This window comes from Amblyomma americanum, chromosome 6 (genome assembly GCF_052857255.1).
Source record: "Amblyomma americanum isolate KBUSLIRL-KWMA chromosome 6, ASM5285725v1, whole genome shotgun sequence".
Lineage (NCBI taxonomy): Eukaryota > Metazoa > Arthropoda > Arachnida > Ixodida > Ixodidae > Amblyomma > Amblyomma americanum.
In genome coordinates, this window is record NC_135502.1 from 56453245 (window position 1) to 56471362 (window position 18118).

Below are 18118 nucleotides of genomic sequence, written 5' to 3' on the forward strand. Positions count from 1 at the left end.
TGGTTATGGTTAGAGCTGTCGAAATTGCCGCGTCGCCGTAAACGCCGTCTTTCGCGAAAGTTTTGATAGGCTAAATGAGCGCTGAAAGGTTAAAAAAAAAAACGTCCTTTCGTGACCTCTTCTGTCCTAAACTGTTAAAAAGGAGTTAAAGGTCAAAGAGGAGTTAAACTGGTAAAGAGGTGGTGGAAATGCCGGCTTTGCTCCAAGCTAAAATCTCTTGACTAACGTGTCGTTTGTTACGTGCGAAACGCGAGAACACTTCGTTGGAAAACACAGGACTCGGAATTAACGATACCGATGTGCAGCCGTTAACGGAAAGCGGGACGCTGTCAGCAAAATGTTGTCAACAAAAAGCAAGAAATATTGAATGCCTACGCCAGCACGATGTGCTTAGAGCTTTCAGCACACGTCCTTCGAAACATGAATTAAAAATGTAGGTTAAAAAGTTGAGATGTTTCCGGTTCTTTCGACGCCGGTGTACAAGCTTGTTTTAAGTTTAAGCATGACCCAATGGTCTGGAGAACTCCAGCATGTTTACTGAACAGAATGTGTAGCTCGGAACATTTTTGTGTACATACTACACATTCTGCTCAGTGAACATGTTGGAGTTTCCCGTTTTTTATTCCATGTTTTGATTTTTGATTCCGTGTTTCGAAGGACGTGCTTGATGCTCAAAGCACGCCGTGCTGGCTTAGACATTTAATATTCCTCGCGTTTTGTTCAGAAAATTGAAAACACATATGTTACCTTCACAATAAAGCCGACGTGGTGAACATCTCCTACAAGTGATTGCTGCATGCTTTGATGTGAAGGCTCATGCCTAGCGCACGGTATGGAGCTGGCTACCAATGGATGTCATGTCAAAGCCGTAGAAGAACGCATTAGACGTATTGACATTTATAGTAACCCGTTTGCTTTTCAGTTTATGCGCAATCTGTTGACCTCACGCAGTGCCTCAGATACAACAGGCCTTTCCAAAAAGTGCTCCCTGGGAGTAGCCATGTTCCGAGCTGGACTGCGCTAGACTGCTGTGTGCGCTTGGTGGAGGCGAAAGAGGAATAGCGCAGGATCTTTGTACCTATTCGCAACAGTTCAGAGAGTAAGCATTTCGACAAGTACATTAGCCCAAGGTTATGGATCCTATCTCTTCCACGGAGGCTTGATTTGGATCGACGCCCAATGCAGGAACGCCTCTGTTCGGAAAATTTGGTGAAGATTACGAAACTTTACTGCTAGTAGCCTACGAACTACTACACCCCAGGTGGTTCCGAAATGAACCAGAATCATCTACTAGAACATGCACTCACTCACTCACTCACTCACTCAATCAATCAATCAATCAATCAATCAATCAATCAATCAATCAATCAATCAATCAATCAATCAATCAATCAATCAATCAACTAACCAACCAATAAATTAATTAATCACTCAATCAACCAACCAATCAATCAATAAATAAATCGATTAATCATTCCTATGCTTTTTATTATCTTTTCCACCGCAGCAGTAAGCAGCCTAGTCTACAACCTGTCCGCGCTTGCTCCAGGCCTACGAAGGTTATCCATCTCGGTGGTTGCTTTAAAGGATGAAAGAGGTAAAATGCGAGTTTGAGGCCAGACACGGTGTTAGCCTTTTGTTCGGCTGTTCTAAGTGTTCTACAGCCTGAACGACCCCGTTGGGGTCGTATTTCGTTCTGAGTTAATTGCTATTGCTGAGATAACGCGGCACGCTCAAGGGAGCGTGAGGTATACGGCCGCCATCCTTTTCCTTGAAGGCAGCGGGCTAAAAGCGAACGCGCCCACACTCCCTCGCCGAGGGCGCACTTGCAGACAGTTTCACCCGTAAGAGAACCACGGTTTTCTTTTTCTTTTTTTGCGATTCGCGCAAGACTGTTCCGACTGTTATGAGACTGCCTGTTATACGTAGTTGCAAGCATGTGGGCGACAAACAGCAACGAAAGAAAGTTGTCCTGGAAGAACTCGTACATTGTCGATGCCGGAGCTACCCCGGTCCAGGGGGCTTTGACAATAAATGTTTTTCGCCTTCATCATCACCATGCCAGAGAGAGAGAATGAGCACGTGACTTCGACGAGAAGGGTTTACATGTCATGAACTTTGCACCTTTACAACGTATAGCGTTGCACTCTTTTGGAAACATCTGAAAGCATAATTTAACTGTATTTGCGGCGCTTTAGAGACAGAGCTTGTTAGCCTAATTGTGACACAGGGGCATGCGAGTGACGGAGACAGGATACAATGTTCTCTCGAACCCTGGGACTATTGTCGGATTTCGCTTCGTGTAATCTTACAGCTCGCAAGTTTTGTACTGTGCATGCCTGGCATGTGTTTCACAATGTGTATACACCATTCGAGCACCCGGACGCTATTACCTACACTAATCATGTTAACATATGAAAGCTTGTCGCGAGATTTTCATATAGCAGTGAGCGTATGTTGTGAACAAGGACGTCAGCTAAATGGCCGGTATGCCCTGGCGGCAAATAAGAAAACTGTTGGCAGAACTGCTTGCGAAGGCGCAGTTTTTCTAGAAGAGCTTGGCAGTCCTACTACGCTTTCGAAGAAAAAAGGGTGGTTTCCAAATGGGGGCTTATCCAAACTGATAGTTCACCCAGTCGTGAACTCTACGCCTGGAAGAAGAGCCGCAGAAGAATGGCAATGCAAGCAGAAAACCGTACGACACCTGATTGCAACGTTCGTCCTAATCTTAAAAGCTCGCCATTGATTGAGGGCTGCGCGCAGACGCGAGGTCACTATAACAATTGAAGTTGGGGTGGTGGAAAAAAAAAGATTGAAAAAGAAGACGGCAGTCAGACGTGCGGCTTTGTAACGTAGACACCGATATACTTTGGCTTTTCTTATCTCTTTCAAACGAATGGTGCAAATCAAAGCGCGGAGTAAGTATTCGTTCTTGAGTACGTCACAACGTGCCCTTTTCCGACTAGACATCTAACAAAAGGTTTTGCAAGCGTGCTCAGACTCCTACAGAAAGTGCGACAAGTGTCGTTCCAAAGCCGCGGTTTGCAATGTTTATTGAACAAAAGACCGAAGTTTCTCACGCCGCTTACATGCTTTTCTCATGCAGTAATACAGTAATGTCGAGTTCAATTTCATGCAGCTGCTTGGTAACCTGCGGCTATATCGTTCTGCGTGGGCCTGGATATCCTCGATAGCTCAAGCGAAGTAGATATTGGCCCTGAACAGCCGATCACCGCTTGCCGACGCCAGGCCAAGCTTGGAGGCCGACCTGGCCAAGTCTGGGACATGCTCAGCCCTACGATGGCCCAGTGACAAATTACCATCTACATTAGTGAATACGCGAGAATGGCAGCTGTGCAAAATACGAGAAAATTATTCACAAAGTTCTTCGGAGCGCATCGTCACTCTTCACGGATGTATACCAGTACCGAAAGCCAGCAACAAAGCGACAGACCTGCTGTGGTATTGCAGAGTAGCTCAATTTGTTGTTATTTTAAATCTGTCCGCCCATGGTGTTTCGACAAAAAAGAAAGTGGCACTATTAGGCCCATACTAAACATAGTACCATGTCACCTGTCGGATGAAAAAAAAAAAAAGAAGACATGAAGTATGCCCTACAGGCCCGCCGCGGCGACTCAGTGGTTGGGGCGCTCGGCTACTGATCCGGAGTACCGTGGTTCGAACCCGACCGCGGCGGCCGCGTTTCGATGGAGGCGAAACGCAAAAGGCGCCCATGTGCTGTGCGATGTCAGTGCACATTGAAGATCCTCAGGTGGTCGAAATTGTACCGGAGCCCTCCACTACGGCACCTCTTTTTCTTTTTCTTCTTTTTCTACCACCTTCTTCCGTTCTCTTACGGCGTGGTTGGGTGTCCATAGACGTATGTGAGACAATTACTGCGCCATTTCCTTTCTTCAAAAACGAATTTTCATTTCCCTACAGGCCTGAGGTTGAATATTTTGTTGTCTAACCCGTACACTTTTGCTTTTTCACTTTGGCACAGCGCTGAAACATAGAAGGCAAGATGGAGTGCTTGTTTTATTTTTTTTCCCTGACACGCCTGTCCGTAGATGATGTACCGAGATGTTACCATTAGCCTGAATGAGCAGAAAACTGGTCTGTTCTAAAAAAAATAGTTTTGGAGCATCGCAAGCATGTGCTATGTAACATGATTCGGCATGGTGCGTTCAATTACGCTGAATGGCAATGGTCGTCGCGTGGCATAATGTGTACACCGGGCCCATCGAAGGACGTTGCTGAAATGCGAGCAATGTTTTTCGCTCTGACGTGTTCTGAGGAATGTTCGCGGTGCGGAATATTCTTTCCGTTCCCTGGTGTACCTGGCCGAAACCTACTCAGGCAACTTGTTATTAATGCATATTTATCATTTCTAAGGCTTCGAGAGTCACGAAGCCCCTAACGATGAAAACTTAAAAAGCAAGAACAAAGTGGCCGAGATACCGAACCAACAAATGACAAAACAAGGAGTGGTCAAACAATGAACTGCTTTAAAATATTGAAAGTGAAATATGAAATTGCTCTGACGCAGAGGGAATACATGCGGCGTTCGTTACCTTTGAATGAGCGTCCCGGCGAAGGTCGCTAGGAAGAGCAGCGCGAAGGCTTGTTTTCGGCCGCCCATTTTCGCTTTCCACAGCAGGAGGAGCTGCCGTGAGAGTCCGTCACGGTTTCGCTTCTAGTACCGAGGCGGCGGTGAGGAGGGATCGTTGTCCCGTGGCCGCCTGCAGTTCCGGCAGGGCCCCTTATATAAGTTACTACGTCACCGCTATCTCGCGACGTCACCGCTACGTTTATCGCCTTCCGTTTGCTCTATCTGTCTTTCTTGCGGGCCGCACGCGAGCGAAGTGACATCGCTTGCCGCTAGAGACAGCGATTGTGCGGGGATGAGCCCCTCAACGGCTCCTGGCGGTCGTGTGCGAAGTTCCCACGCATTACTTCCACGAGCTCGGCAGAAGTAACGACGGCGCGCAAGAGTCAGTGCCCGATTTGTTTTGATCAGTGGTCTACACTCAGTCTTATTTTTTTATATCATGTCAGCAGTCGGTCCTCATTGGTGTCGGATTACACCCTTGCTTGGGAAAGGCCGCCATTCAAGGCACTGTGGAAAGTCTAGAAATTACGCTGTCCCTTTACGTTCCCACAAAAGTCACCATGTGCGCGCTCTTGTTTGGCATATAGAGCGTAGAACAGAAATTAAATTTGAAAAGTACCTGTTAATAAATTGTGTTAATTTCATCGTATCGTACTAAAATAGAGAACAAGAGTTATGTCCCGATGATAGAAAGCTGACCAAACAAAGCACAGAACTATTGAACTTGAGCTATTTTCATATTTACAGAAAATGAAAAGAAGTATAATGCCGCACTTGTATTTTAGGTGCTTCAATACGATCCGAAAGAAACAGATGTATTTATACCTCAAATGCTTCTATTGCGGTGTTACATGAGAGGTGGGCTGTTACACTTCTTCCATGGGCATATCAATGAATGCTTTGAGTGCTGGATGATTGGAAATCTGATTACTACGTACCAAGTATGCTGTTTAGTAAAAGCGAGGATGGTGCTGTCACAAGTATGCTGAAGCATGCGACTTATCATGCTTAATGATAAAACGCAGCCAAAACCTTCTCCTGACTGCAGTTTTGGGACACCGTGGCTTTTCAAAACGTAATGCAAATTTTTTCGAATAAAACAGCGCATCTCAGAAATAGTCAGTTAGGCAGAGTGCTTAATAAGAGCCTTCATCTAATAAGATATTTATTTATTTATTTATTTATTTATTTATTTATTTATTTATTTATTTATTTATTTATTTATTTATAAGATATTTATTTAATAAGAGCGTTTATCTACTGGCTTCGTTCTTGTATTCCCCATTAAGAGGAATTCGGGACATGCGCTTCTAGTTCCCTTGGTTGCTATCACGTGGCGCATGGCTTTGAATATTAAATATAGCGCGTTCACATAATCCATGAAGATTAGTTATTGGGAAAAAAAATCTGTCGCTTCCCACTGAAGCACTGTAGGCCGCTAGGCTTATCGGCACTGGCTGTGCCTTGCCGCGAATTCATAGTAATGCAGAGTAGCATGCACAATGAGCATCTTGACCATTTCTCTGAGTGCCAAGCATCAGTCTTGTTCGGCAATAGCTAACCTCATATCTGCCTCCGTAATTACTCACACGAAAATGTTTTACGCCTCCCAAGCCACAACCAATTTCATCTAAAACTGTACAGTAAGGCTTACGTATCGATCGAGGCGTTCGCTTTCAGTTACCGTAATCTCCGGCGCACAGGCCGCACTTGCTGTATAGTCCACACGGCTCAATTCTGGCTTTTTTTTTCTACTAGATCCTCCGCATCCGGTGCATAGCCCGCAAGGGTGAGGTGTGCAATCCATGCGTAAAATCATATCTGCATGTGGTGATCAGTATGATCCGGTCTGACGGAACAAAACCATAGTCCGTCGTATACATGTCGAGAGAAGGCTCGCCATTGTGTTCGATATATTTGCTATTATCCTCCATTGGGCGCAGACACCCGTAAGCCGGATTTGGCAAGGATATTGACAATAATTTGAAAAAATCTCTTTCCAGTACTCTACCATCCACTTGCCACACTATTGTGTATGTTTATGTGCTTGGAAATTGTGATTTAAACTACTGCCAGTGGGCACGTGTGCAACCAGTCAGGCACAGGATGTAAACAGCACAGCGCTAGTATAACAAAACTTCGTTACATATGATTGCATTGGACATTTTTTTTGTATCTTGGGTGATATTTAAAAAAACTGTATATAATCTGCACGTACATATAGTTCACAAAGCGCAACGTTTATAGTCCATCTATAATATAATATGACGTCTATATAATTAAACATATTAGCCCGCAGACTGCATACCAGAAAATATGGTAAATTATAAATAGAGCAAGAAAAGAAATATGTGCCGAAAATGTTAACGTCAGCCCGGAGCATATAGCCATGCAACCTTGCTTTTTTTCACCTCGCTTCAAGCACCATGTTACGGAGGAGAATAAAAACTGAATTGAAGCGGTCATAAGGTTACTTAAAAGCTCTTTTTTTTTCCTGCGCAAGCTTGCTGTTTAGTGTTACTCGTGGTTGGTTGTTTCGGAGCACTAAATCGACGTATAATGAAAGTCGCCACGGAAAAAAAAAATCGAAAGACAAAATACTCCGCACCCCCCCCCCCCCCCCCCCCCCCGCTCACCCTCCTACCAATCCAGATTAGGAAGGTATTGTTTAACGTATAAACGCGTCTCTTAAAAATGCATTTGGAACTTAATTGTCCCATTGCGCATCCCGGTTTACCTCTGTTGCTATATGCCCTGCACTGTGCAAGATCTGGTCGGCTACCATATTAACGCTCATAAATGCCAACCCCATTCTCTGAGTTTGCTTTTCTCTACTGCGAGAGAATTTCTGCAGCATCCCTGTCTCCATTGAATTGCCTTCGGTTTGCGTCACTGTATAATCGCGCAGCATATGGTTGTTGAATGTCACGCTCTTTCGCTCGCGGACTTTCTCTGAAGCTCACTAACTTTTTAAGTCATGAAGCTCACGACCTACAAAACGCTGAAGAACTATAAACGAATAACACCTTACGCCTATTTACCGAGCTGAACGAAGAAAAGCAAAAAAAAACACTACTCTTAGCAAATAGCAAATGATGGCGTAGTTTAGCGATGTTGCGATGTGTAGCCGTAATTCAAAGCAGTTTTCCGCGAAGAACAATGCGAGTAGCTCTGTTTTCACGGGCGACACCTGATAGGTATGCCGAGTGATGTCACTGGCCCTGCGCCGCTTTCCTTGGAACATTGAGCTGTCAGAGGGAAGATAAACGAGTCAAGGCACTTCCTGTGTGTCCTACAAGCGCTCCGCTTGCAAGTTCTGTATCACGGATGCGGCCTTTGCAGAGGCCACGGATGGCGGTTTTCGCACGCCTGTCGGCGCCAGCGCTTAGCAATACACGAGCACTGAGTTTGCACCGCGATTGCGAGCTTCGGTGTTCTTGACCTCGGCCACGACGAGTGGGTCCGCTTAGTGACGCCCAAGTGGACACTCGACCGGTTGTTTAAAGGGAGATAAAAACGTGAAATGCCGCACGCTATAGTTTTTCGGACCCATTAGCTATAACTCGACTGGAGGGAAGCGTGCAACGGAGCGGACGTAGCGCGATAAGACCCAACGCAGGAAACGTGGAGTCAGCTTAGCCAGCAGCTTTTCTTTGCAGGTGCCATGATGTGCGGCAGGTGTACCATGATGTGTGTAGGAAAATGTGACCCTGTTTAAATGAAATCTTTATTTCACTGTTTTTAGTAGGAGCCGCCCACATGTCCAAACGGGCGGCTATCGGCGTCGGATATCGGCATAATATCCATTGTATACTATGGGCAGATGATTAGAAGCGCGTTTATTTTAATAGACTCTGCTTTGAAGGCCCTTGTGCGTCTTGTACTAAGCTTTGTGCGTCTTGTACTAAGCGACGCTGCGCTTGTCGCTCAAGCAGTCGTTTCTTAAATGTTGCAGGGGGCGATGAAAACGCGCTTTCTTCTAGCTTTCGCGCGATTATCGAGCGGATAATTCCTATGCATGTCAATACATGCGTTTTTACGCACCCATTCATTTATATTTCGTGCTAATTTATTTGTCCCTTTGGTTTTCACACTGCAATTCCAGACAACCATTAATATCACAAAAAAGTTCGCTGCGTCTACATCTTCACTCGTGCTTCTTATGAAAAAATGTCCGCCAGATGCTTTTCTACTTTTGTAGAAACTACCATGGAAATATATTTCATTAAGGAAGTATCATTCGATGTTTGGTGCTGAGTGAGCTCGGCGTTAAAGCATATAGGACATGAGGATGTGCATGGGTCTGGATTACGGGTTAGGCAAGGGTGAGGAGGGAGGGAGGGAGGTGCACGCTACAGAGCTTCTCAAAATCGCTCCCTGGGCGTGGCCATATTGTCCGCTGGTATGTTGTCTGCACCTGACGTCAGCACAGTGGAAGCGGTAGCGCAGCCGATTTGCCCAGGAAGGAGGCGGTTCGGCATCTGCCTCGCCCAATGGAAAGGTCTGTAGTGACGTTGAGCGTCGTACTGGCAAAATTTGACTTTTGAGCGAGATAGCGTAACGGAACAAACTCGTCCATGAGCTGCAGGGCAACGTAAGGCAGGAGAATAGAGGCGCTATACAAATCCGAAGTGGCCCTGCAAGCTTGCGAGTTGCGTGTATAAATGTGTTCTCAGGTTTAACTCAACCATAGAACTGAAATCTCAGATCACGTAATTATTCTCAACCATATTTATGCTCCTTATGAAAGCTGTAAAAGATGCCTGGAATATTTTTAGAGTTTGACAAGAAAGACTTACTTTAATGATAATATTAACAACAATTTGTTACGTTCTCGGAAACGGAACTCGCGGTCCACTCTAGATAGCGTTCTGCGTGGATGGCACACTGCAAGTTCCGCATCCGAGTTGTCCGGCACGCTGTTTGGCTATGTAGAGCGCTTGCGAGCGGACGTTGCGGGAAGATGGGGTCCCCAGATAAGATATGCGGCACTGCACCACCGTACTCTGGCAGACAAAAGATCGACAGTTGCATCACTTGTACGCAAGTGCTCACGGCGCTTAAGAACGTTACGAGGTGGGGCTATTCTTAGATGGCGGATTCTCTCAAAGCGATATGCTCACGTATCCGTGTAGGAACATCTGCATTGGGGCAAGCGACAACTAGCCAACCTCTGATCGCAAACATTCATCATGTCATTGTGTTTCTTTTCTGTTCGTCATTCTGACAGGCCATCTGGCATACTTAGCGACAGCTGATTGGCTGTGCGGAGTCTAAACTGAGATGGTTTGCTCCTCCGCACAATGTAAACGTTCCTCTCAGAGGAATAAAGAAGAAACATGGCACTCATTCATCATAACTGTGATAGAAATTTCTATGCATGTGTTATTTTGTGCCTGGCCGAAGAAGAAAGTTCGGGAAATTCGGAAAAAAAGCCGAATCTACCGATGCGGTTCAGCAACTTACAATGACCAAACGTATAAGTATTGTGTGAGAAAGCATTTCACTCGTAAAAGTAACGCCTAGAAACTTGCAAAGCGAAAGTCGAGGCTAACTACGAGTAGTAGTGCGTTAAAGAGCGCGTTTTGAAGAGCTATTTGGGGTCTGCTCGAGCCCTCGGGTCGACTTAGTTCATATCCAAAATTCAACCAGCGGCGTTGCAAATTCTGCTTTGTGGACTGTCTCGTGACGACACGACGAAACGCAGCTGGTGGGAGTAGCTGGCATTTGTCTGTGAGCATCCGCTGCTGGGCAGCGGAATAGGGTTTTCTGGGAATGTACTACTTAGCACACAGATGACATCTATACAGCGATGAGCTATTCACGCTACAGACGGGTGTTCTTCGAGTCAGGTCTTCGAGTGCTTATTCCTTGCTTGTTTTCCTGTAAGAGGCCGTTTATTTAATAATCAGTCAATGAGATGCGTTCATCTTGGCGTATATGGTAACGAAAATATCATATTTATTATTATTTTTTTGTTATCGTGCTCTAACGAGGACGTGTTGTGCCTTTTAAGTGCAGTGTTATATTTTTTCCATACGTTCCAATGTATGGTGGCCCGCATACCGTTAAGCAGTGATAGTCACATCATATCGAGCTGATGTTTTTAGTGATTTTTTTTAATGCATGGTGGAAGAGAACAGCCGTACCACAAAACAGACGTAACTAGTTCAGAACCATCGCGGTCCAACTCGCTTATAATAAACTCGGAACACAATGGTTTTCACGTTGCAGAGACAAGGCGTTGTCGTCATGCTGACGTCACGACCGGAATGCATGGTGCACCGATCGAACACTTGTTGACGGGCCAATGTCCATAGCTGCTACGCTGAGATTCGTTCAGGCGGCCATTCCGTGTTGGTGACGTTGTTTGTCGCGTGATATTCCCACACATCAAGAAGGGTGTTTTTGTTGGTGCTGGCGTAAGGTATCGTCTTTCAGGGTTGTTTGCCACGAAACGCGGGATCGAGGGAGCGCGGCAGAGGCGACATTGTGAGCGCATTAGTGAAAGTGCTCCCTGTTGACAGACAGTCGCGGCTTGAGGGGAGGTGGAAGCAGAGAGGGTGTCACTTCCGCTGCGACAGATAAAGTAGCGTCCGCTTTGCAGCCCCAATAGGGGCTCTTCATTAGACCCCGAGGAAAAGTCGTGTTTACTGGGAGAAAGCTTTTACAGGCAGCTTATCTGCGCGTTTTTTACGAGAGAGTGCACAACCTTGTGGAAAATCTGGCGTTCTGGAATCGAGCAGCCACAGGACGTACCGTCTAGTAGGTGCACTGAATCAGGTACTATAGACATAGAAGCCAGACTACAAATGAAATTAAATGCAATGAAAACAAAGTTTATTCTTATTAGACTTGGTGCGTGAGTTTTCTTTTTTCCGTCCAACCTAAGCCCAGCGCGTTTGTTGTTTATGCAGGCAGCACGGCGAATCATCAGATGTGTACGAAAAAATGAGCAACAAAACACCGAAGACAAGCTAGTCAACACTGTGCATATTATACAAAATGATGCACTCACAGCGCGTAAATAGAAAAAAAATCGAGCAAAAAATAATAATAAATAAAAATAAACGAGGGTCATCATAACAGCTTGAAATGAGCTATATCAAAGCAACTCACAGAATATCCAAAACACAAACAAAGGAAGAAGCATTCAATGCTCAAGAGCCAATCAGCGATGTATCTGCATAGTTAAGCACCATTTTCTTATTTGTGTAGTCATTTTTTATTTCGTTTTGAAATTTGCAATCTCTTCGCCAAGTTCATTAAATATTTATCCGTGGCACGTAACATCCTCTTATCTTTTTCCTATACTGTGTAAAGCATCGTGACCTAATGTACATTTCAGTCCTGCTTAAGGCAACGTTTTTCTAGACGGGTACCTTGAAGGCATTTGTAAAATAATAACGTGTGCGCACAGTGAAATAAAAAAGTTCCCGCATTTCCAGAATGCGGAGCCTGCTGTATTGTTCATCCCTGACAACCTGCTGAAACATATTACCATAACTTATACTGTTTACGTTTCTTTTAATTACCCGATTTATGGCTCCCAATTTGGGATCAGTAAAAGCTCTGTATATTGTAACAGTGTAGGTTGTAATGGATTCAGCGAGTTCCTTGAATATGTTGCGCCTTAAGTGCATCAAAGTTTTACCGCTCAGATTGTACATCATCGCCCACACAGCTCTGAGCCTGTTACGTACTGAATTTGATTATTGCATGTTATATGCTCGTCAGCTATTATTCTGAGATAATTTACCGCGGGTTCAAGTGGTACGATATTGCACATGTGCACAGATCCTAATGCGAGCCATGTAATAAGAGTGACTCAGAGCATTCGTTTGTGTGGGTTTCTAAAACAGATAAGCTTCATTTTTTGTTCATATAAACATATCGAATTTTGTCCCAGCCAGTCTATCATCTTGCATATATCTTGTTGCAGACTTTTGCACCTAAAATCAGAATCAGGGAATTCTAGTACTAGTCAGTGCCATCTGCAGGTTTAAAAGACCAAATTCAGAGACGTAGATATTAAATAGTAGTGGGGCCAGTGTACTTCTTTGCAGAACACCGAATGGGCCGGGTTGTTCAATAAATATTTCTTGCAAAAAGATTGCATACCGGATGCCACACGTTTTTTTCCAAAATACGGATCATAGAAGATATAAAAGAAATCGGTCTGTAGCTTTGCTCAGTCGCTTTTCTTTCCGCTTTTGTGTACAAGCCTTACTATCGAAAGTTTAATTCTTTGGGCATTATTCCTGTTTCTAATATTCCGTTCAGTAATATGAGAATCACACAAGTATTGATTGATTGATTGATTGATTGATTGATTGATTGATTGATTCATTCATTCATTCATTCATTCATTCATTCATTCATTTATTCGATTGTTTTTTCGTTCATTTGTTTCTTGCTTGCTTGCTTGCCTAATTTCAACCCCATACCTTCAATTATTGGTTTTCGCGGCCATTCACTCACAAAGTTTCGCTGACAACAGTTTTTTTGTGAGCTGATTCGGTTCATTATATGTAAGGTCCTTCGTTTTCTGGTTTTATTTTTTCTGATATTCGGAGTTAAAAATCGTTTTTTTTTCCTCAAATTCAGATACAGATGGGGATTATTCTGCAAAAAGTTCTATAATTCGTGGCTTTTTTTTCATCTGAATTTTTGTAGTGGAAGACAATTCAGTATCAGCGCTTGTTATTACGTGGGGAATAAAATGGTTTTTCTTTATCGTGATTTTCACAACAATATGGAAATTCAAACTGCGCTAAAAAACTGTTTACCAATTCACATATGTCAATTTCGTTTATTACAGCTGCTTAATCGCATACGTTCTCATCTCCGGCGCAGCATTTCAGGGTCCGTGAAACACCTGCCTGCCTTTTGTTTGTACACTGCGAAAGCATTCATTAAACATCATGGCGACCATTTTAAACGCACAAAAGTCATGGAACACCACGTCGTTAATGTGGGTAGCGTTTGAAACAGTGATGCGGATAAGACGCCTGTTCGGTACAGATTTCTTGGACTCTTGCTTCTATACCAAGTTCTTCAACCATATCCTCAAATTAACTGGCACTGTTAAAAGCAAGCGTTAAAAGGAGGTTAAATTATCAGTTAACTGAGAGCACCCCTTCTATATGCACGGTCATTTTTGCACTGCGTCTTCATATTTGTGCACTGGAAAACTACCTTCCCTTGAAGGCGATTTTCGGGTAGAAATCGGGTTTAATTAACCCAATATGTAAGAAACATATCCCAGCTGCAAGATTCGGGTAAAATCGGGTTTCATCCAAAACGAAGAGACATAAATATGTGTAGTCATATCGTGTGCCACGTAAACTTAACCGTCTTCTCAATACAATAGCTTTCGTTGCAGACATTCTCTTGAAACCCAGTTATTTGAATTGATAAATAACTTGCAGAGCTCATTCCACACGTACAGTTATACTGGCGCGGTATTCATCAGTTTTTGTAGCGATAGCTACACTACGCTAGCATTTCGAGCCTTCAGCGTGGCACCCCTTGAGCTCCGTCGGCTCTGTGGCGGCGCCGTGGCTGGTCAGGTGGTTGGCCACGTGGTGCGGAGCAGCTGCCGGCGTCGAGGCTATGCGCGGCGCGCCGGCGAAACCGAGTGGGGGGAATGGAGAGGGGGGGAGAGTGAATCCACATCCAGGGACGAAGATGAAGGAACGCCCAGTGAAACGGAGCGGGTCAGTTTGCAATTAGACTGAGTGAGCTCAACTCGGCCAGCTCTAGCTATCGCGTCACTCCAGGTTCAACCAGCGCTAAACCACAGTCATTTTTTTTTTCAGATATTTTTACAGCTTGCCTTATAACAGCTTAACCATGAAATGCCATAATCTTCGGCTTGATCCCAACTTTACGCAGTCCTGTAGAATTCTTATGCGATCGCTGACAGCGAGTGACTGGTATATGGCAATATATGTATTGCCATCCCTACGTGTGAATTTAGGGCTTCTACGGGCCCTTGTGTTCTTGTGTTAGGTTTGTTGTTTTTATAGGAGTGGAGACGCAAGTTTGCTGTATCATTTCGCTTTATCAAAGTCATTCAGGTGTAACTATAATAATAATAGTAATAATAATAAATGGTTTTTGGGGAAGGAAATGTCTCAGTATCTGTCTCATATATCGTTGGACACCTGAACTGCTCAGTAAGGGAAGGAATAAAGGAGGGAGTGAAAGAAGAAAGGAAGAAAGAGGTGCCGTAGTGGAGGGCTCCGGAATAATTTCGACCACCTAGGGATCTTTAACGTGCACTGATATCGAACAGTACTAATGAGCACAATATATCGGCAGTGTTGTTCAAATGTAATGAGCACAATATCTCGGCAGTGTTGTTAAAATGTAATGTAAAATTAATTTGCAGAAAATGCCGCGTTTCTTGCTTAGAAAAAGTAACCATAAACTCGCGGGCGAGCCCGCAAGCCGAGGGCGTTTTGTCAGAAAGGCTGGTAAAAATGGCGCTCTTCGAATCGAAAATGCAGAACAGGTGTCTCATCTGACTGAACAGGAAATTATGAATTAATCATTCTCTAGTGGATAGGAAGTTGTTATTAATAAAGGTGCATGCTGTTCTCCGTGTGGAATGGGGACAAGAGTACACATTACTCAGGCGAATGAGTTGGCGTACTCAGTAGGTCGCGAATGGCAGTAAGGCTAATGAAAATAAATTTTAGCATTTAATGTAAGCATTTAATGGCATTAAATTTGTCCGTGTGGCACAGGTATTAAAGGCGGCTTCTTTGTGGCATGGCTGTACTCGTTACCGCAGAAGTGGTTGCATAGCAGACGTGTCACCGAACTGCCGTCGGCACACATGGATAAGCCTCAATTTCATGAATGCAAGGAATGAAAACCATAAACGAGCGAATATCTCAAAAAACTGCAACGTTAAGTCTGAAAACAACTTATACCCCTGTCACACGGGCACTTGTAAGGCCTTAGAAATTAAGGTCCTTTGCCCCAAAGGCGCGTGACGCGCATCTACACGGCAAAGCGTCGAGACCTTTGCGATAAAGGTCCGTAGCAATAAAGGCGGCCGTCAGCGGCCTTAAAGTTGCTTAAAGGAGCAACCCAGACGGCAGCGCCAGCTAGCGAGCTCAAAGAATAAAAAATTGACGCAATTTTTAGTTTTGAAACCGTAAAAATATCTAATTTATCTTATTTAATGGTTAATTTTGCGTCACAGTGCACTTAACCGTAGAGGAGGCTATGACTAAAGACATCCACACTGCTAAGAAAGGACTTGAACGCTTTTCAGCAGCCGCATCGACACACACGTGCTTGCGCTTCTTGCTTTGCTGTTTTTTCTTCGTTTGCTCTTTGTTGTGTGCGTGTTTTGAGTTTGCTTGTGTGCACAAAGACACAAGCAACAAAGCACGCTTCTCGAACACGACGAGGAGCCTAACGGAAAAGTTCGCCTACCGTGGTCGGACCGAGAACGATGAAAAAAAAAAAAGAAACTGTTTCAAAATATCCGTTTCTCACCGTCAGAACGCTCGTTTATTATCGTGATAGCTACATTTTCCAACATAAATGAAAGCACTCTTATCTGAAGTGCTACTGTCTGCTTTAATTTCATAATGGTACTAGCGCCGCTGCACACACAGCGGTGACTTTTGGCATTCACGGAGGCCGCGTTCTAGCTTCTTTGGATTTGCCGTGTAGCAGCGTCGCTGCTCCTTTTCGGTTTTCCTCCTTTAGTGCAATAAGACAGCTTTACGGCAAAGGCCGAGAAGAAGTCCCGTGTGACAGGGGTATTAGAAGGCTTAGTTATCGCGGCGTATGTATGCTGCGCAGTGAATGGGCTTGCAAGCCGGTGCGCCTTGATGCCCATTTTCTTCCTTCCGCTTATCTTTAGACACAATTATTTCCTTCACAAAACAGTACAATAGCATAGGCAGACAACTGTTGGGTCAATAACCAAGCTACTGTGGACTCAACTGTTATACATGCATACATAACTTCACCAGCGAAAGAACGGGAACACCAGGAGGAGAAGGACACAGGACAACGCTGGACAGACAACTGAAGTTTAATCGAGAAATGGCCTGGGTCACCAAACGACGCATGCGTAACAGGCTCACCAAAACCCCTAAAAGACAAAAAACCTATGTGGCGAATCACCTATGAGAGGATGCACGCACCAAAAATTGGCAAACAAAAAACAAACAAAAAGCACAAAAGCACAAAAACACATAATTTGCCTGTCAACCTTGCACTCGTACACTTTTGTTTAGGAATCTAAATTCCTTGTCAGTGAGAAATAAATACGGTGCACTGACGCATGTGTCACTGCCTTGCAACCTGATATGGTAGGCCTCCAGGATTTCCCTCTCCTCCCTGTTTTTTCCTTTTCCGATGACTGACATGTTGTTAAAAGCTGGAGCGCAGTCTTTGCAACTCCTGCAGTGACGTGGGAGATTATTCTGATCAGATAAATTTCTCAGGGAATTGTTATGTTCTCGTGCCCGGTCATTAACGCATCTGCCAGTTTGGCCCGTGTACACTCTACCACATGATAGGGGTAACTTGTAAACGACACGAGTCGAACAAGCAACGAACTTATTGGCATGCTTCACAGTGCAGCTCTTGGGCTTCCTCCCCTCACTAGCCATCGCGATACGTGAACATAAACCAGACAGCTTACAGGGTGCAGAGAAAACTGCCGTCACGCCGTGCCGTTGTGCCACTTTCTTGCAGAAGCTCTTCTGCAATGCCTTGCAGAAGAGCTGCACACATGCTGTGACTGACAGCTTCTACCAGCAAATCCGCCGCCTTGGTGACGCGGGTTATCCGGCTGACGTGCTGACTGCAGTTGGTGAGTCGATGCTGCAGAAGATAAAAAACCATAACAAACGTGATTCCGGAAATGAAAGAATGGAGGGGAAGAAAGTTGAAGTGGTGCCCTATCTTCACGGTGTTTCGCATAACCTGAAGAAAGTGGCACAACGGCACGGCAAACATTCCGCAAAACTGAACATTTTTGGATTGATTTCAAAGGCCGTAAGTAAGAATACATGTCTACACTGGAATAATACAATTTCATTACAAAGCAGTTGCGACATAGAAGTAATATAGCGTATTCAGCTGACCTTTCAACTTTTTTTTTTATTCAATTGTTTATGGTGCTCGGCTGCTAGCTCAAAAAATGCGGGTTCTATCCCGGTTGCGGCTGTCGCATTTTCGATGGAGGCGAAATTCTAGAGGCCCGTGTACTGTGTGATGTCAGCGCACTTTAAAAAACCCCACGCGGTCGAAATTATCCCGAGCCCTTTTCTACGGCGTTCCTGATGGCCTGAGTAGCTTTGGGACGTTAAACCTCATAAAACCAAACTATCAGCTTTGAAAGGTAGTACTTTTTACGCGAAAAAAAAAAGCTACTCGCGGCCCTTAGTTGCACTGGTAAATCATTCCATAGTTTTGTTTCATGATGCTTACTATACGTGTTTCATGTAATTGGCAAAGCCTATGTTA

General features: G+C 44.5%; 1 protein-coding gene across 1 annotated transcript in view; it reads right to left on the bottom strand.

Moving 5' to 3' along the window:
* The window catches only part of LOC144093514 (glycine receptor subunit alpha-2-like), a 30344-nt gene extending 25591 nt beyond the window's left edge, over positions 1-4753 (bottom strand). The window contains exon 1 of the mRNA XM_077626978.1: positions 4575-4753. Coding sequence (XP_077483104.1) covers positions 4575-4642 — 68 coding nt within the window. The 5' untranslated portion in view covers positions 4643-4753. The remainder of the gene's footprint in view (positions 1-4574) is intronic.
* Positions 4754-18118: the final 13365 nt, after the last annotated feature.